We start from the raw sequence: 21,411 nt of genomic DNA, 5'->3' as shown, positions 1-21,411 counted from the left end.
CTTTAAAAAGTTCCTATTTGGTGGCACAACTTGAAAAGAAAAAAACTTTCTAAAATAATTGTCTGACCGATATCTCTTAGTTTCCCCGAAATCCTCTGTCCCCCACCTCCTCCCACTTTGCCTAGGGTGATGTCCAATAAGTGTTGGAAGGAACAGAGAGATGGAGGCCTTAGATGGTGAACGTCTTCTAAGCAATGCCCCTTTTCCCATTCCTATGATATGTCCCTTCTCTTTCATCACTGTGAAAGTACAACTACCTGCATGTCAGGGTATGCTGGGAGCTGTAGTTTCCCAACAGCTAGGAAGCCACAATTTGCAAGTACCCTATAATCGACCCGATTGGGTTCATTTACTGTATGTTTTGGGTCAGTTGTCCGTTAACTTATTTCCTATTGACTCCTAACATGAGAAAGACATTATGAAGATCTGACAAGACATATATCAGTTTAATGAGTTTTGTTAGTGGATGTTTAGCTGTGCTCATACCACTGAATGTTACATTTCAGCCTACTCTCATGCTAGAACAAGGAAGACTTTTAACAAGCCTACGGCAGACATGCATGGCCGGCTCTTCAATTTCTTTCATGATTTTTGAGGCATGAACACAATTTCGCTAATCTTCCCTGAGGAGCAACTGAAACCAAAACAGTATCAAACACTTTACAGCGGAGCTTGCTGGAACTCTTTGGTATAATTGGGTGTGACTGACAATCTATGTGTTTTCTACAATACGTATTTGTTATTTTGCAGCTGAGTTCTTACATTACGCAACTCCTCAACGTCTCCAGATAGACCAGAGGCTATATACTGCAGTGTTTACAATTCATTTTATAATACATTCGCCGCATGCATGACCATCCAAAGGCAAGATTTAATTGGATTCCTCCAGACATTCAAAGTGTAATGTATTACCTCTTATGAAAATAACGTTTTATAATATACAAAGTAGAACTTCTTCTTTCCTTCTTTATTCCCACACTACCAAAATGGGGAGTCTATCATTTTTAGATAACACTACTTTCAAATTTTAAATCAATTTATATTCTAAACCTTGCAGTACCACTTTTTACCACCATTGTGGCAATAATTGTCATAGACATCTATGCAATAGCGCCCCCAGTTCTGATTCATTGGGTTCTAGTACAGTGGAGACACCAATCTTTGGAAGACAAACACTTTGGAATAAAGTTTTACCTAGACATTTTAGAGACCTTCTTTAAGTCAGCACATTACAAATATTTTTAATTTCCCCACAACACAGTCACTAGACTCCCTTTAAAGAGGTATTCCTATCTTAGAGCGTTATGGCATATGAGTAGGATATGAAATAACATTCTGATAGGTGGGGGTTACACCTCTGGAACAACTACCAATTCTGAGACTATGAGGACGTACAGTAGGCAGATTTTTCCTTCTCGCTGAGGAAACTCTATTGACATTCATAGGGGCAAAATCGGGCACATGTAAACAGGGCCTTATAGTTCACTGCCTAGCGGGTGGACAAGAGCATCATTGTGCAAGTAAAAACCGTGAAGGAGCATAACGCTTATTCTGAACATTGTGGTGTCCGGGCAGTTGGACCTCCACCAATCAGGAGACGATGACATATCCTACCGATATGACATCATTTCTTATCATGGGAAAACCCTTCAACTACATTAGAAAATTATTACTGATAATTTCATGTTCTTCAGGTGATGGACACCTAGAAATCTATACAAGCCTTCCACAAGCTCCTGAAACAAAAAAAGTATTGTAGAAATTTGGCAGAGGAAACACGGTGCCGTACTCACTGAGATCCCTGCTACGTCCGGTGATTGGCTACAACAGTCACATACCGGTACGCAATATCACAGCAGGAGCCAACGTAAACAGAGATATTTAAAGTACATCTACATCTCCACCTTTTAACACCATGTCATTTTTAGGCCCAACATTAAGTGATTAATTTTGCAATATATCTTTACACTGATAAGAGATCTGTTTTCCTGATACAGAGTGCCAAAGCCTCTGCATGACAGAGTTCAATTATAAAATTCTGTCCACCAGCAGCCACCACTAGAGGGAGCTTATTAGCGTTCTGCATACTGTGTTATTATTGAGTTTAATGTATAACCAGTATACACTAAGCTCCTAAGTGCCCCCTAGTGGTGATTGCAGGCAAGCAGAAATTCATCATTTTACTCTATGCCTTTGCAGGGAATTTGGAGCTCTGATCACTATAAAGATATATTCAGAAATAATCAGCAGAGAATCTCAAAGCTATTTTTACTTTTAAAAAAAATGGCGTCCAAGGATAGTCATTCACTTTAAATCATCAGGATCCACAAACAAATGTCTAAAATCTATTCTCTGACCAAAAGAGACAATGAAGAATGAAGTGAGCTTTGTAAACCACATAAAATGATGTTATATTATCTCCTGAAATGTTACTATAGTGTGCATAGGTAATATAAAGCCATTGTCTTGCAAAATTCCCAGTAAGGAATGCCAGCCCAGTAAAAATAAATGAGAGTTAATAGGAACCAGACGTGAACTTTAGCATCCATGATAAACTGGCGACGTCTGGACGTCCCTTTGACTTGTAAACTGAGCAGTGAAAACACTGCACATCCAAATATATTTTGAGTGTGAGAAAAAAATACAGACTGTCATAAAGTGACATGATTCAGCATATAATAAAAATGGAGCTGAGCACAAAAAGTTTTACTGATAAAAAGTCATATTCTTGATTACATCACTTGTGTTGCTTTATGGTAGGAAATTATTTTATTAAGTAAAATTCCTTTAATCCTGGATTAATGAGTGCCAGATTAAATATTCTGGATTATTGAAATTTACAGGCTATGTACACCTTCCAAAGCGATTTTTTAATTTTATTTTTTCAGGAAAAATGTCTATCAGTGTGTTTGGTGCAGCTTTCGAATTACTTTTTATTAAAAATTATTTTGACTTTTTGAGATACAGCTGCTTTGTATCCTGTATACAGAGCAGCTGTATCGTGCGCTTAGACCTGAATTCGTCAGGCCAGCGGGACTATTGGGTTCAGTGTCTGCGGGTCCTGGGTGTCTCTGAATCCGTTAGTGCTGCTGACCTGACAGATACAGGTTTGAGCACTAGATACAGCTGCTTTGTATACAGTATACAAAGCAGCTGTATCTCAAAATGTAAAAAATATTTTTTATAAAATCTAATTACAAAGTTGCACCAAAAATACAGATTTTTATTTAAAAAAAATTGTCATCGAAGGTGTACATAGCCTTTAATGTCATTTCTGAAGTCTAGTTTTATGAAATTCAACATTAGAAAGCAGTTCTGTGCTAGAAACTAGTGCTGAATTATCAGAATTTCTGGATTATCAGGTTATGGCTCTAGTCATTATGCCATTAAAGTCTTTGGTGGGAAAACGCCTTAAATATAGCAAGTCATTTAAGGAACGCTGATGTATATCAGTCTGGTTTGAAAACATACAAGATGGATGGTAATAAACCACAAAAAAGTGAGAAAACCACTGACTGCCCTGATTAGTCCAAGTCGTCACTGTAGCGCAAAAAGTAATCTGCCCATTTCATGCATATACCTACATTCAATATGTATATTTTCCAAGTGTGCAGCATAACTGGGACAACCAGAGGACGTTCACATAGACAAAGGTAACACATACAAATATAATGCAGATTTATAAAATGTATAGTAAGGCACCAGTGCTAACCATGCTGTGCTGTAATAGTGCAATTCCTTAATATAATATGTAAATTCTGTGTGTTAGCCTGGAAAAATGTGTGAAAGTGAGTATCTAAATGTGAGCAGCAGTGCTTACTGTATGAGTGTGTATATGTAGTTGTGCATGGGTTCGTGAATATGTATGGATTTTAATATGTATGTGTGAAAGTGTATTTATTAGTATGTGTATGGATAGGAGTATGTGTATTAGTATGTACAGTATGTGTACGTAAGTTTGTGTATGAGTATGAATGTGTGTGTGAGTTTTTACAGTATGTGTACAATAGGTGTGCATGAGTATGTGTATTAGTATGTATGTGTATGTGAATATGAGTACATTAGGAATGTGTGAAGTGTATGTATTAGTATGTGTATGGTTCGGAGTATGTGTATTAGTATCTATGTGTACATAAGTTTGTGTATGAGTATGTACTGTATGTTAGTAGTGTGCGTTAGTTTGTGCATAAGTATGTGTCTGAGTATGTATGTGTGTATGGATACGAGTATGTGCATGAGTGTGTATGTATGCCCGTGTATATATTAGTATGTGTATGGATAGCAGTATGCTTGAATATGTATGCGGATTATGACTATGTGTACAAGTATGTATTTGTGAAAGTGTATGTATTAGTATGCGTATGGATAGGAGTTTGTGTATTAGTATATATGTGTACACAAGTTTGTGTATGAGTATGGATGTGTGTGTGTTTGTGCAGTATATGTAAAGTAGGTGTGCATGAGTATGTGTATCAATATGTATGTGTACATAAGTATTTGTATGAGTATGTTTGTGTGTGGGTGTGTATTGATATGAATATGTGTATGAGTACTTATGTGTGCATGTGTCTATAGTATGTGTATAAATAGTAGTAAGTATGAATATGTATGTGGATTATGAGTATGTGTATGAGTATGTATGTGTAAAAGTGTATGTGTTAGTATGCATATGGATAGGAGTATGTGTATTAGTATATATGTGTACACAAGTTTGTATGTATGTGTGAAAATGTAGGTATTAGTATGTGTATGAGTATGTATGTGTGCATATGTCTATATTAGTATGTCTATGGATAGGAGTATGTATAAATATATATGTGGATTATGAGTATGTGTATGAATATGTATTTGTGTGAGTGTATGTATTAGTACTGTATGTGTATGAATATAAGTATGTATGTGTGTGTGTGTGTGTGTGTGTGTGTGAGTGTATGTATTAGTACTGTATGTGTATGAATATAAGTATGTATGTGTGTGAGTGTATGTATTAGTACTGTATGTGTATGAATATAAGTATGTATGTGTGTGAGTGTATGTATTAGTACTGTATGTGTATGAATATAAGTATGTATGTGTGTGAGTGTATGTATTAGTACTGTATGTGTATGAATATAAGTATGTATGTGTGTGTATGTATTAGTACTGTATGTGTATGAATATAAGTATGTATGTGTGTAAGTGTATGTATTAGTACTGTATGTGTATGAATATAAGTATGTATGTGTGTGAGTGTATGTATTAGTACTGTATGTGTATGAATATAAGTATGTATGTATGTGTGTGAGTGTATGTATTAGTACTGTATGTGTATGAATATAAGTATGTATGTGTGAGTGTATGTATTAGTACTGTATGTGTATGAATATAAGTATGTATGTGTGTGAGTGTATGTATTAGTACTGTATGTGTATGAATATAAGTATGTATGTGTGTGAGTGTATGTATTAGTACTGTATGTGTATGAATATAAGTATGTATGTGTGTGAGTGTATGTATTAGTACTGTATGTGTATGAATATAAGTATGTATGTGTGTGAGTGTATGTATTAGTACTGTATGTGTATGAATATAAGTATGTATGTATGTGAGTGTATGTATTAGTACTGTATGTGTATGAATATAAGTGTGTATGTGTGTGAGTGTATGTATTAGTACTGTATGTGTATGAATATAAGTATGTATGTGTGTGAGTGTATGTATTAGTACTGTATGTGTATGAATATAAGTATGTATGTATGTGAGTGTATGTATTAGTACTGTATGTGTATGAATATAAGTGTGTATGTGTGTGAGTGTATGTATTAGTACTGTATGTGTATGAATATAAGTATGTATGTATGTGAGTGTATGTATTAGTATATGTTTTCATATGAGTAGGAGTATGTGTGCGTGCAAGTGTGGGTGTAAACATTAAATTTGTCCATTTGTGTAACTTGCATCACGTGTCACAGCTCTCAAAGATAAGGAAAAGCAATCTTTTGTATAAAGCTCATTTATGTGAAGCTGCCGACACACTGAGCTTTATGCTCTTCACTCACACAAACCCACAGGCAAGCCATGGAAATCTGATCTCAGAGCTTGGAGAAACCCAACAATTACCTTGACCGCAACATTTTTTTTCTTTATCTTGTGACTCATGTATACATTCTTTTATGCCTGTACGGCACATGCAAGAAGTAAACATTTCAACATTAAAATCAAGTTTGAAACCTATTCAATGTGACATTGGCCCTATACAATTCTACATTCCCCCTTTCCAACCACCTTGTAAAAAAAATAATTTATATATATATATATATATATATATATATATATATATATACTTTTTTCCCTTTTTACTAACTATGGAATTTCTCATACCTTTTTCACGCCAGGATCTGTTCAATATCTCAACTTGACTCCTTTGAGATAGATTGCAGAATTTTTGGACTACTCTTTATAATCGGTAAGTATAGGGTAAATCAACATAGGGTCTCATGCACACGGCCTTATTACAGATCTATGTTGTACACATAGGTACCTCTGTATTGCCTTTGATTTTACACAGAATTTTTTTTTCTCACAGACTTCGTATAAGTGAGAAACAAAGCGGGGCCTGCTCCATAGCACAGTTTATTACCGAGGTGTTCTACCCTACAAGCAATCTTCTAGGGGAGAATACGGTTCCTCACAGAGAAACCTTAACGTGGCAATGGAACAGCAATACAGATCTGTAGGGGATATGTGAGCTGTTGTACATATGCCCTATGGCAGGGATAATGATAATACTGTAGACTTTAGGAGCCAATTACATCACTCCAGGAGCCAATCTGGTAGTGGCCCGGCAATAAGAACTGTAATAGACATCAACTGAAAACACAAAAAGTTTTGTGGATTTGTCCAGCAATGGCATAAAGTAAAGATTTCTTTCAAGGAAATCTTTTGAAGACCCGGTATATTATAAAACTGCCAAACAGGATAAGCAATTACAGTATTATTGACAAATGCAGATTAATTGGCCATATAATTATGTCATTAAAGGGCATACACAGATAGCGAGAGACCTGTCAGTCAAGCTGAACTGGGCGGGCATAAGTCAGAGGAGAGCCGCCCAGCAGAAACTTTACCCCAGGCTCGGCACTTATTAACTATGTTTTCTCTAAAAGTTTTAATCGTTTTATTCCGACAGAAAAAAAATTGTGGCATGCTCTATTGAACTCAAAAAGTAGGAGGTATAAGGAACATACATATACAGAGTCCAATGAAACCTGCGTGGCAGCACACAGAGGCCATGCGGCTTCATACTAAGGAGCCGCGTGGCCTCTGTGCACTGCCGTACCGGCTTTGTCCACTTGACAATGGGCTCATGTATTGTGCATGAGCCCTTATACAGAGTACACCCACAAAGCTTTATCAGGAGACATGGGCCTCCACCCCATAGTTACGACCTAGTTAATGGGGTTGGGCTGTCTCACAAAGAATTCCTCTTTTTAAAAAGTTGTCACGGCGGGCGAAGCCGCAGCCAGCAACGCATTTTTTCGTGCATATGAGTGGCCATTCATGTAATTCATGGACGCGCCGGGTCCACCAGAGCAGTTGTCTGTTCTGGCACTTAGAGTTGGGGCCCCCTCTGTATAATGTTCATATGTTATAAAAGGGCATTAGTACAGGGGTTGTTGTGCTGAGGTAACCCTAAGGGTATGTTTACACGGGCTATTTCCGGCCGTTTTTCTGGCCGTAAACGGCCGAAAAACCGAAGGCAGGACGCCTCCAAACATCTGCCCATTGATTGCAATTGGAAAAACGGTGTTCTGTTCCGACGGGCCGTTTTTTTCCATGGCAGTTTTGAAAAAGAAGTGCAGGCCACTTCTTGGGACGTTTTTGGAGCCGTTTTTCATAGACTCTATTGAAAACAGCTCCAAAAACGGCCGTAAAAAAAACGCCGGCGAAAATTGGGAATTGGCTTAAGAAACTTCTGAAAATCAGTAGCTGTTTTCCCTTGAAAACAGCTCCGTATTTTCTGATGTTTTTGAGTTTGCGTGTGAACATACCCTAAGGGCACATTCAGACGTGGCAGAATTGCTATGGAATTCCTCTGCGGACAGTCCGCAATGAAAATCCTTAGCAGACAGTTTGTCCATTGGTTTCCACACCTTTTTAGTTATTTTCGTGCAGACGTTGCGGAAAACACCACTGCGGACCATAAGCTGCGGTGCGGAATTTTCAGTCCGCAGCATGCACTGTCTGTTGCGGACAAGAAGCGGAATTTCACTGCGGATTTCAGCCTTTGCAATGCAAAAACTGAAATTTGTGGCAAGTCCGCTGTGTTTTCTGCAACGTCTAAATTACCTGTCAAATATGCAAATGTTGGTGCAGATTCATTGCGTAATTGCCCCAAATCTGCACCAACATTTGCAGCGGAAAAACTCCGCCACGTCTGAACGTGCCCTAATAATGTCATCTAGTGAGCGATAAAGGGTACTATTATAAAATGTGACTGAGCAGTTTATAACTCCAACCCAATTACTGGGTTATCTGAACTAGAATGATCTCTATGGAGCCAAGAAAAACAATCCGGACTTTGACTTATATTTATTTTAATATACTTTCATTAGAAAACATAAATGGGGATTAAGTTCATATAACCCAGTATAATCCAGGATTCATCGAGGAGACAGGGAAAAAAAACAAAAAAACCTGATGGAATTAAAGTAAACCTGCTTTGACGCACAGTATTGGCAGGAAATTATGTTCTGACAAGTAAATAAAGGGGGAAAAAAATTCACATGTTGTGATCATATTGCTTTTTTTGCAAACATTTTTGCAAAACCGCAGCGTTTTGTCGTGATTTGACAAAAATCAAGAAAAACAATTGTGATATAATGGCATTGTGTGAATGCACACTTAGGCCGCTTTCAGACGGGCGTAATATGGATGTTTTTGCGCCCATATTACTGATGCAACACCTGAAACTCCTGTAATATCACCATAGTGCTGCGAAAGGTCCCGGTGTTGTGTCCATAATATTGGCGCAAATAAGCACTCGTATTACACCTGTCTGAATGCGGCCTTATAGTCTAGAGCTACATTCATAATTGTGCTGATTTCAATTGGAAACAGTCAACTACTTGTCGACAGCCACGCCCCTCAGGCTGGGTTCACACGACCATGTTACATCCGTAATGGACGGAACGTATTTCGGCCGGAAAACCCGAACCGAACACAGTGCAGGGAGCCGGGCTCCTAGCATCATAGTTATGTACGACGCTAGGAGTCCCTGCCTCGCTGCAGGACAACTGTCCCGTACTGTAATCATGTTTTCAGTACGGGACAGTTGTCCTGCAGCGAGGCAGGGACTCCTGGCATCGTACATAACTATGATGCTAGGAGCCCGGCTCCCTGCACTGTGTTCGGTCCGGGTCTTCCGGCCGAAATACGTTCCGTACATTACGGACGTAACATGGTCGTGTGAATCCAGCCTAACTGTTTAGCTGAACTTCTATAATCTAACGGAAAAGTCTTTCCTATATCAGATACTGTACAGATAATATTTCCCATAATGCAAATGACTATTATGTAGGCTGTATTCTACCCAAGTCACATTCAATATTCTACTAAATACCCCGGCATTGTCTGCTGTCTGGCCAGAGTTTTCTCTGTTGATTTGTACTTTGAGAAATATATTATTGACACCAGAGACTGGACAGTACTCTGACATAGGAAACACTATGGGCTTATTCAGACGAATGGGATATACGTCCGTGCAACGCACAGGATTTTCACGCGCGTCACACGGACCTATATTAGTCTATGGGGCCGTGCAGACTTGTGCGTGATTTTTACGCAGCGTGAGTCCGCTGCAAAAAACTCACGACATGTCCGTTCTTTGTGCGTATTTTCGCGCATCACGCACCCATTGAAGTCAATGGGTGCGTGAAAATCACCCATGTCACACGGAAGCACTTCCGTGGGATGCGCGTGATTCGCGCAACAGCTGTGAAAAGTATGAATGAAAACAGAAAAGCACCATGTGCTTTTCTGTTTACAAACATCCAAATGGAGTGTCATAATGATGGCGGCTATGCGAAAATCACGCAGCCACGCATCATACGGGGCTGACACACGGAGCTGTTAAGTGCCTTTTGCGCACACAAAACGTTGCGTTTTTTGCGTGCGCAAAACGCACATGCTCGTGTGAATCTGGCCTTAGGCTGGGTTCACACGACCTATTTTCAGGCGTAAACGAGGCGTATTATGCCTCGATTTACGCCTGAAAATACGGCTCCAATACGTCGGCAAACATCTGCCCATTCATTTGAATGGGTTTGCTGACGTACTGTGCAGACAACCTGTCAAACGACGACGCGTAAAATGACTGCCTCGTCAAAGAAGTGCAGGGCACTTATATACATTATATGCAGGACACTTCTTTGGACGTAATTTGAGCCGTTTTTCATTGAATTCAATGAAGAACAGCTCTAAATTACGGCCGTCAATGACGCCTCGCAAAATGCGAGGACGAGCAACTACGTCTGCAATTACGGAGCTATTTTCTCCTGAAAACAGCTCCGTAATTTCAGGCGTAATGGTCGATATCATGTGCACATACCCTAAGGCCCTGTTCACACAGAGTTTTTTGACTAGTTTTTTGGCGCGGAAACTGCTCTGAAAAACTCATCAAAAACCGCCTGAAAATGCCTCCCATTGATTTCAATGGGAGGCGGACAAGGTTTTTTTACCGCGAGCCAAAAAAAACGTGTCGCGGTAAAAAGAAGCAACATGACCTATCTTGAGGCGGTTTCCGCCTCCAAAACCCCATTTCAATCAGTCAGAAACGGGGAAAAAAACGCCTCGACTAGTGTTTTGACGAGTTTTTGTCAAACCACTGTGCAAAAACCGTCTGGAGCAGTTTTTGAAGGAGGAATTTTCCTCCTGCAAAAAACCCAGTGTGAACACAGCCCTTAGGCTGGGTTCACACGACCTATTTTCAGACGTAATGAAGGCGTTTTACGCCTCGAATTACGTCTGAAAAAACGGCTCCAATACGTCGGCAAACATCTGCCCATTGCTTTCAATGGGTCTTACGATGTTCTGTGCCGACAACCTGTCATTTTACGCGTCGCTGTCAAAAGACGGCTCGTAAAATGACAGCCTCGTCAAAAGAAGTGCAGGACACTTCTTGGGACGTTTTTTTTCTCATAGACTCCAATGAAAACAGCTCCAAAAACAGCCGTAAAAAACGCTGCGAAAACGCTGCGAAAAACTCAGCGAAAAACGTGAGTTGCTCAAAAAACGTCTGAAAATCAGGGCCTGTTTTCCCTTGAAAACAGCTCTGTATTTTGAGACGTTTTTGACTCAAAACATGCCCTTATTGTTCCACTATATCATAGGAGGCTCAGCTTAGCTGTTAGTGGCGTGTCTCTTGACAAGTTTGTTGACTGTTTCCAATAGCAACCTGCAGAATTGTGAATGCAGCTCTGGGGCATAATGCAGGCTGTAATTTAGGATGATTACAAGATAAGCAATTTAATGTACTTCCAATTTTTGTTAAATAATATTCCTATGCAAACTGTAAAATAGTTGAGTAAACACTAGTCGCAGTAATGCGGGCTACATTGCAGTTCATATGTAGCAAGAGTTTTTTTAAGGGTATGTTCACACGCAGTGTTTTCAGGCATGTTAAAAAAAACGCAGTGTAAAAAGGAGCACGTCACTTTTTGAGCCGTTTTTTTGGAGCTGTTTTTCATTGTGTCAATAGAAAACGAACTCCATAAACAGCTCCAAACAAAGCAAAAAAACTAAACGTTTGATGCTTTAAAAACGGCTGAAAATCAGAGGTTGTTTTTCCTTGAAAACAGCTCCGTATTTTACAGCCGTTTTTACTTTAGCGTGTGAACATATCCTAAAAGAGCTTGTTGAGTATTAAAGGGTTTATCCGAGTCTTCAATGTTGGATTTCTGGGGGTCCGACTTCTGCACCTCCACCAATCAACTAAATGAAAGGGGCCATGGCGCACCGGTGAGTACCGTATCCACTTCATTGTTCGCCCAGGCACAGCGCCATACATACGTATGTACGGCACTGTGCCTAAATAAACTATAAAGCGCTACGAACCATTCATTCAAGTGATCGGTGGTGGTTCTTGAAGTTGGACCCCCACTGATGATCTCTATGAAGGTCTCCATTTGCAGCCATAACACAGACTGTAATGCCTCATGCACACGACCGTTGTGCCACTCGGGCCGTTTTTGACGGCATCCGAGTGGCCCCCGATCGTCTTCACAGACCCATTCACTTTAGCGGTTGAATCGGGTGCGTGAAAAATGGTCCGAGTCTCCGATACGAGGAAAGATAGAACATGTCTAATCTTTCCTCTGATCAATGACGGGACTCGGACGGCACACTCGGTCGTGTGCATGAGGCGTAAATGCCTCCCCATCCCCTCCGTGCTGCAGACATGTCACCAATAGATCTGGTGTTCAGTGTCAAATTTATTACTATTATGATCATTGTATGGGTGGGGTGTGATGGGACGCTTTGAAGGCGCTGAGCTGCCACTGTAATGTTTACATGCGGCTGCATCCAGCGAAGGGGGGCATCACCTATTATAAAGAGAGATTTTTTTTAAAATAAATTAGAAAGTTAATTTATTTGTAATAACACGTCCACTGCTAAAAAAAAACAAAAAACGTAACTCTGGATAACCCTTTTAACTGTACTGATAATTCTTCCATGGACAATGCAAGGCATAGTTCCGGGATGCCATTATCAGGGAGGCACTTGCGGCGAAACGCTCAACACCCCCCACAAATTGATGGTGCACCACTAGCTGTCCCCCATATATAAACCCAGCCCAATAATGTAAATGAAACGGCAAAATAATTGAATTGTTGATCATAATAGAAAAAATTGTCCTGTCTAAACAGAACTCCACAGTCAGACTTTATTGGTATTCTGTAAGCATCGAGCATAAAACTACGAACCCATCAGGGAGAACGAAGAAGGATTTCATTATTACAAGCAGAAGGCCATGAAAGTGGAACAGTGATTAAAGGAAATCGACAAACCTAAAAAATGTAAATGGGAACCATACATGTGGCGCTTATAGTACCTGTGGGTGCGCTGCCATAAGGTTAACCCTTCACTTCCTTTCCCAGAGAAAGACAGAAACACAAATCCCATTTCACATAAATCACAAGCTGCGTCCTCCAAATAGTTACCGACCCCTGTCCTCAATTAATTACCAGTTCCCATACAAGACGGCAAAGGAAAAAGTTCAGTGTCCCATATGACGAAAAGGACCATGTAAATAATGTAAAGAATTTACAGCGGGGTCTGATGCTCCCAGCTTTTTGGATGGTCAAAGACGGACAGTTATGGTTCATTTTTTCATGCTTATCTATACACAAATAGTTGTTATTTTATACATGAGCAGAAAAATCATCACAATAAAGACTTTATTAAAGGCTATTACATGTTTGGAAGCATTTTTTATTTTATTTTTTTAATTAAAATATTGTATTTTCTTTTTTAAAGTCTATGGACACCTTTTGAGGGCATTTTCTTTTAATGAATAGTTTAGTCAGTGTGTTTAGTGGAACTTTGTAAATATTTTTTATTTAAAAAATCCTTTTACTTTAGGAGATACAGCTGTTCTGCATTCTGCATACAGGATACATAGTTGCTGTATTGCAAAAAGCAAAAAAAAAAAGTACTGTGAATTTGAAAGTTGCTTAAAAACACAAAATACATTCATTTAATTAAAAAAAAAAAAATTGCTTCCAAAAATAATATATACTTTTGGGTCTAATATGGTGTTATGAACCAGACAGTTGCTTTCTGGAGCAATATATTAAGTAGCTAAAAGCAAATCTATTTATCAGGTCAAAAAGAGGGACATTTCAGTACCAGTCCCTCCAAAATAGGTACACTAAGGAGGTATTGCAATCAAAGTAGCTAATACTCTAACTATTATAAATGAAGGTGTAGAGAGGCAAGATTTAAATTTTTTAGATCCGATGCACAATCTATTACAGGCCCCCCAATATTTCATGTAATGTACAGTACTGGTATCTTCTTATGTGGCAGAGAAACCACTGGGTCACCACAGACCAGTTCACAGTTGTAACTCCAGCCTCCCAACTCATATACTTGCACCACTATAAATGTAAACAGTGATGTCACTGCAGAGGAAATGTTCTTACAGTTATGTCATAGAACCTGGATAATGCACATAATATCCCACCACTGAGACAATACACACAGTGATGTCACAGTACAGGGGAAATGACATAGTATCATAGTTTGTAAGGCTGAATAAAGTCTATCAAGTTCAGCCTATTATAATGCAATGCTGCAATAATCACAGTGATGTCACAGCACAAAGGTAATGAACACAGTAATGTCAAAGCACAGGGATAATAAACACAGTAATGTCACAGCACAGGGATAATGAACACAGTGATGTCACAGCACAGGGATAATAAACACAGTGATGTCACAGCACAGGGATAATAAACACAGTGATGTCACAGCACAGGGATAATAATAACAGTGATGTCACAGCACAAAGGTAATGAACACAGTGATGTCACAGCACAAAGGTAATGAACACAGTGATGTCACAGTACAGGGATAATAAACACAGTGATGTCACAGTACAAAGGTAATGAACACAGTGATTTCACAGCACCGGTATAATAAACACAGTGATGTCACCGCACATATATAATGAACACAGTGATGTCACAGCACAGGGATAATAAACACAGTGATGTCACAGCACAAAGATAATGAACACAGTGATGTCACAGCACAAAGATAATGAACACAGTGATGTCACAGCACAGGGATAATAAACACAGTGATGTCACAGTACAGGGACAATGAACACAGTGATGTCACAGCACAGGTATAATAAACATAATGATGTCACATAATACAAGGTTAATGCATAAATGATAACAGCGAAGTCACAAAAAAGGAGAATAAATACTGGCATTGAATTTTGAGGCAAAGTGGCTGTTGGGCCCCGTCAGGTCCAGGTCCGACTGCAATCTCTGCATCCTCTTACACCCAATATGACCACCCACGGGGGTTGTCACCCATCTTTTCTAGGATACTGAAAAACATATCTGCTATTTTATGCAAAAAAACGGGAACTTAAAGGGGTTTTCTCATGAAAAAAAGCCGTCCATATGCTCTATTAGGGCATATGCGCATCATAGAGGGGGTCTCCAGCTCAAGAATCCCCTTTATGAGCCAAAATAGAGAGCTGTTCTTGTATTACATGGATGGCCATTCATCTGAGAGGAAATGTCTGGATGGCCGTGGACCCGGTGCGATCAGCTGATCACCATGACGGCCACACTTTGAAAGGGGTAATAACTAGGAATCCCAACAGCATATCCTAACAATATGCCATATCATTCCAAGACCGGAATACTCCTTTAATGGTTTCAGGGGAAAGGTTCTTTAGGATTATTTCGAACATGTTAATCTTTATGGAAAAGTTATGACGTCAATACTTGCAAATCCTGTATAGCATTGGAAATAAAAAATTGTATTGAGAGTTTAAAGGGTTTGTCTGATTCTGACAATCCTATTTTAGATCGTGCGACAATTCCCCTAAATTATGCTGATCACAGAGGTCTGACTACTGGAATACGTGAGAAGAATACATTTGCGCGGAGGCACAAGGAAGTATTGTAAGAATTCTATAGATGACATATTACGGATCCGTACAGCGTAATACCGTCAAGTGCAGGAACCCTTAGGGTATGTTCACACGGCTTATTTTCGTGTGTTTTTCGGGCCGTAAACGGCTGAAAAACGTCCGAAAGATTGGAAGCAGAGAGCCTCCAAACATCTGCCCATTGATTTCAAGGGAAAACACAGCGTTCGGTACCGACGGTCCGTTTTTTTATGTGGCCGTTTTGAAAAACAGAGGCGTTAAAAGACGGCCGCGAAAAAGAAGTGCAAGTCACTTCTTGAGACATTTTTGGAGCCGTTTTTCATAGACTCTATTGAAAACAGCTCCAAAAACGGCCGTAAAAAAACGCAGTGAAAAAGAAAGAGTGGCTTAAGAAACTTCTGAAAATCAGGAGGTGTTTTCCCTTTTCCTTAGGCTTATATAATGGATTTTTGTAATGTTTCTTAGTAATATTAGAAAAGTTATAATGAGTCCAGACCCGGCAGAGATTTTCCTCTGCGAATTCTGCAGTGAATGCGTGGCAAAGTCCGGATGTGTAACGTGCGAATTTGCCACGGATTGAAATCCACACTTCCGCAACATATTGGGCCTTTCCTTGGATTAAAAAATCCACAGCATGCCCTGAAATCTGCACCGTTTTTTTCTGCTATGTGTGGACGGGGTTTTAAGAGCTGTAAACTGTAAATTGTCACAAGTGCTCGTTGCAGAATCTGCAACAAATCCACCAAGTCTGAAGGACGTTCTAGGAAATGTTCGAATATAAAAATTGATTAACTACGAACTGTAATATGAATGAGCGATTTTGCTTCAAATTTTTCCCAATGAACACTATATAGACTGGGGGAAGTTATCATAATGACATAAAATATAAGGAATCAATGTTAATATTAAATCACATCACAGTTGTATACGATCACCCGTAATTTAAAATCGCCGTATTGCAGAATTTCTTTATTTTTATCACGCATTTTTATCTGATTTGTCTGTGTAATTTAGGCCTAAGGTAAATAAAAGTTTCCCTATGAATTGCCAGGAATGTCAGCCCCATCCTGGGAGACGGGGCCTGGAGGCTGTAACTCCTCAGACAGCTGTATCAGATTACATTATAAAGCTTCTGTATCCTGGAGGGGTAATGACAACCCACACTCCAGACAGGGACCTAAGCGTCCACAGCTGCCATAGACACAAAGATACACAGTCGTGTCACATTATTCTGACCACCTCCTACATTCGACATCGGCAGCGTGTAGTCCATGAAGGAAGTGATGTGCCGTGGGCCGGCTTGGTGGGTATATAAGGGGTGTGATAGGCTGTCTGAACGCATATCACTCGTTGCCATGGGTAAAAGTGCCGATTTATCAGAGTTGCAAAAAGGGATGATTATTGGCTTTCGGACCCAGGGTGGCAGTATTTCTCAAATAGCGCAGATTGTGAACTGGTCACGCGCTGCTGTGGTGAAAGTGTATCGTGAGTGTACAAATGGCAGCATTGGGAATAACCAACGTGGAAACTGAGGAGCACCACGGGTCATTGATGTGAGAGGTGAACGTCAGCTACAAAGGTGCACGAGGGCTGAACGACGCGCTAAAGTGGAACAGCTCACCGTGAAAATCAACCAGGGGGCTACCAGACGTGTGTCTAAAACAACAGTTCGGTGAACCCTACTACGTATGGGGCTCCGAAGCAGATGGTTGGTCACTGCTCCTATGCTAACAAAGCTGCATGGGAAAAAAGGCTTCAATTTGCACAGCAGTATCGGAATTGGGCCACCGATGATTGGCAAAGGGTTGACTTCGATGAGTTAAGTTTTCTGCTTCATCGAATGGATGGACGTTGTCGTGTCAGACGAGAAACATCAGAGGACAAACACCCTGCAACCATTGCTGGAAGAACACAAGCTGGTGGCGGCAGCGCTATGGTCTGGGGAATTTTTTCATGGCATTCTCTGGGCCCACTCATCCATGTGGAAGGCGCTCTCAACTGATTTGTGTATGAATCCTTGGTTACAGATCGTGTGTATTACAAAATCCAGCACTCCATATACTGTTAAAGGGGTTTTCCCATCAGAGACATTTATGACATATCCACAGGATCCAACCGTATCACACTTGAAGTCCCGTATGGTTGCCTTAGCAACAATAACGCCCAATCTGCTGGCTACGTCTCCCACGGTCAGAATTCTGGTGGGAGACAAGAGCGCAAGCAACATTAAATGTTCCTTTTAAACAGAAGGGACTTCACAAAAGAAATCTTAAGAAAATTGGTCTGCTAATGAACAGGGTCCTTGTGATGTCATATCCATGCAGTGAAATAATGACATCATGGAATCACTCATGGGCTTCGGCAGTGTATAGCACCAGAGTCCGTGGATGATGTGGTCATGTGGTTATGTCACATGATTAAATGCATGTGATGTCACCTGGAGGCAGGTTTTAAAAAGCGAGGATCAGGGGGCAGTTTTAAAGGGAGACTGTCACAGGACAATTTCCTTTAACTGAGGGCATCTAGCAGACAGCCTAATAAAAACAAGCCGGTGGGCATCTGTCAATGTCCTAAGTTACAGGGGTCCATCCCAGTCGCAGATTTCTTTTAGGCGTCCTTCACACACAGAATTTTTTTTACCAATCTAAGAGGCTACGTAAACTTTTAAAGAATTGTTTTTTTATTTTTTACTAAAACAATGTATTTAATACAACTTTGTAAATGGTTTTTATTTTAAAAAAATTAACTTTTTGAGATACAGCTTATATGTATCCTGGATACATATAAACTGTATCTTACGCTGAAACCTGAATCCGTCAGTTCAGCGGGACTAATGGCTTCGGTGACAGTTAATAGATGTGATCGATCCGCTGTCACCGAAGCCGTCAGTCCCGTTGAACTGACGAATTCGGGTTTCAGCGCAAGATACAGCTCCTATGTATCCAGGATACATAGAAAGCTTTATCTCAAAAAGTAAAACTTTATTTTTTTTATAATAACCAATTAGAAAGTCGCATTTAAAACTATAATACATTGTTTTAGTAAAAAAAGAAAAAAAATTAAGGCACTTTTAGTGTCGTTTGTGGTGGCGTTTTTTATTTGGGGTCATTTTGTACATGCTTTTTTCCTGGAATTTTTGAAGCCCTATCGAGAAGTCTATGGGAGAAATGCCTAAAAAAAACACCATACCAAGAGCATGCTGCGCTTGGAATAAAACGCCACTGACCACAAAATTGCCTCAAAAATGGTACAAACCAAAATGCCGTTGTGTGTAGTGCATTTTATATTTTACTACAGACTCTAATGTAACATACGGCTGCACTAAAAATTTCATTACAAAAAACACTGCAAAAAAAAAGCCATTAAAAGTGACATGAAAAACGCACAGAAACTGCGTAAAATGCGCTGTGTGAATCAAGGCTTAAAGTGTCATTGTCATTATACAATATATAGTAAGTGCTGTCTGAAGAAGCGGGCGGGACTTCTGCAGGAGACACCGATTGACTTTAACATCCGATAATAGATATATCTATGAACAGTTTATAAATGGCAGCCATACATTTAAAGGGATTTGATCAGCCAAAAATGCTTGATCGGTGGGGTTCAACCACTTGGCGCCCCTCTGGGAGTATTTTCTTCCATTGCCAGGCATACATATAGATGACATGTAGATATCAATACTGATCAGTGTTTACAGGCTGCACATTATTTCATGTCCCATGACCCCTATACAGGAAATACGGTTCCAATACGGACAATGATTTAAAATACGGTGATACGGCCGCGTGGAGAACTACATTAACGTTACCTTCCAAATACAGCCGTGAGATACATGAGATATTAATCCCTAATGACTGAGGAATATTTACAGCAGATATGATAATTATTGCAAAAGATTGGACAGATTTTCATTGGTCACTCTACAATATTGTTTACTACTCGATTATCCAAGTAAAGTACATGCGGGGCAATGCCAATACACAATGATGCGCATTTGTTAATTTACCGATTTTCATGTTAAACATCATATTTATCCAGTCCCCCTCCTCTTTTTCCAACAACTATAAAATTTCTGCAATTTTTACAAATAGGGGGCGCAGTTTTCAATGTGCGACTGATTTACAAAAGTTTTGCATTGAAAAATGACGGTGAACTACATCAAGTACAACCTGGCGCAGATTAGTAGCCGCACCTTGGTTATCGGTAGACGTCTCGGAGAATACAGTGTGCCATTCAATGTGATTATTCACTGGCAACTGTATGCCAGTATTGGTAAATACACCCCAATACTAATCTAATATCATGGGAAATATTTGTTTTTCTCTTCCGGTAATCCATTCATTCACAAAAAAACATCATAAAGTAGGGGGGGGGGGGCATCTTCACGTATATGACTATCTTTAGCTTCCAAGAGATTCTGCAGCAGCTATGTAAGTTTACAGCGAAGATAGACAAAACTGATGATATTTGCCGCGAACGACCGATGCCCAGTACATATCCCGTACCACAGACACTCAACTACCAAGTTTTTTTCTGCAACTTCTGAAGGCAAAGTCTACAAGAACGCACGGTGAATGAGTTGCTGCGACGTGTCAGCTATGTGTACTTACTTCTCAAGGCTCCCACCAGCATGTTCCCATCTTTAATTAACTCCTTAATAAACTTATTGGTCCTTTCCAGCTCAATTTCATGACACTTGAGCCTTTCCCTGAAGTCTGGGCTATCCAAGTAAGAATCACTAAACTCCAAAGTGGGGAGTCCCATTGTAAAAAATGAAGCCTTAGATCCTTGGAGGGAAGAAATTTTCTTCTCGCAAAAGTTTTTGGGAAGTTGTGATCCCTTATCCCAGCCGAGAGAGGAATCAGAGCATGCACAGCAGTGGTGCTGGTGGAGTTCTGCAGCCAGTGTCACCCTGCTGCATTGTCCCTATGACCAGGACAGGAGAGTGCTGCTGCGCTGCTGCACAGAGGAAACTCTACTTTTCAGACATTTCCGGCAGATCAGACTCTTTCTTGGCCTCTTTCCCCCTCCCTTCAGGACAAAGCAGCCAGGCTGATCAATCCTTCTAAGCCAATGCAAGTTAAACTCTGATCCCAATAGATTCCCCCCCTGTTCTTCTGCCACACAGGGACTCCAAGCAAGGTCACACTCAGGTCACCTTACATTCCTAGATAAACTTCATTGAAAATAGGCTGCACCCCCTTTGTCCTGGATTCCTCCTTAGCTGCAGGGAAATAGAAGCTAAATAAGAAGAAGATTGCAAGGATCCTGGGAGCTGGGAAAATACTGATGACATCACCCTGAGCTGTGGCTGCAGATATTACTTGGGTAACACGTTACTTAGGACAGACAGCTGGAAATCTGAAACTTTTTGTAAAAGAATAGGAAACTTGAGAAGTTTGTCTCTACAGCGCCATCTGTAGGTGGCACAAGGAAAAGCCGGGGCTGTATCTGCCTTACCTCATAGGGTTATTGTATCATGCAAGGCTGGTGAAAATACACACGGTCGTCTGGGACAGGTATAAAATCAGAATAAAAAAGTTAAAAACAAAATTTATTTTTATTTGTAAAATGCGTTAAATATTCGAGGTTTCTAGGAGGGAAATTCCTGTTTGTTTTTTTTTTTAAGCATACCTCCCAACTTGAATTCAGAAAAGAGGGAAATTTTTAAGCCACACCCCCTAACCACGCCCAATATCCCGCATAAACCCATCAAATCACGGCCAGATCCTTCTTCA

General features: G+C 40.0%; 1 protein-coding gene across 1 annotated transcript in view; it reads right to left on the bottom strand.

The window, feature by feature from the left end:
- The window catches only part of ARHGAP42 (Rho GTPase activating protein 42), a 275,028-nt gene extending 254,108 nt beyond the window's left edge, over nt 1-20,920 (bottom strand). The window contains exon 1 of the mRNA XM_075851519.1: nt 20,284-20,920. Coding sequence (XP_075707634.1) covers nt 20,284-20,437 — 154 coding nt within the window. The 5' untranslated portion in view covers nt 20,438-20,920. The remainder of the gene's footprint in view (nt 1-20,283) is intronic.
- Between the last annotated feature and the right edge of the window lie 491 nt (nt 20,921-21,411).

Source organism: Rhinoderma darwinii, chromosome 2 (genome assembly GCF_050947455.1).
Source record: "Rhinoderma darwinii isolate aRhiDar2 chromosome 2, aRhiDar2.hap1, whole genome shotgun sequence".
Classification (NCBI taxonomy): Eukaryota; Metazoa; Chordata; class Amphibia; order Anura; family Rhinodermatidae; genus Rhinoderma; species Rhinoderma darwinii.
This window is presented reverse-complemented; position numbering and strand designations above follow the sequence as displayed.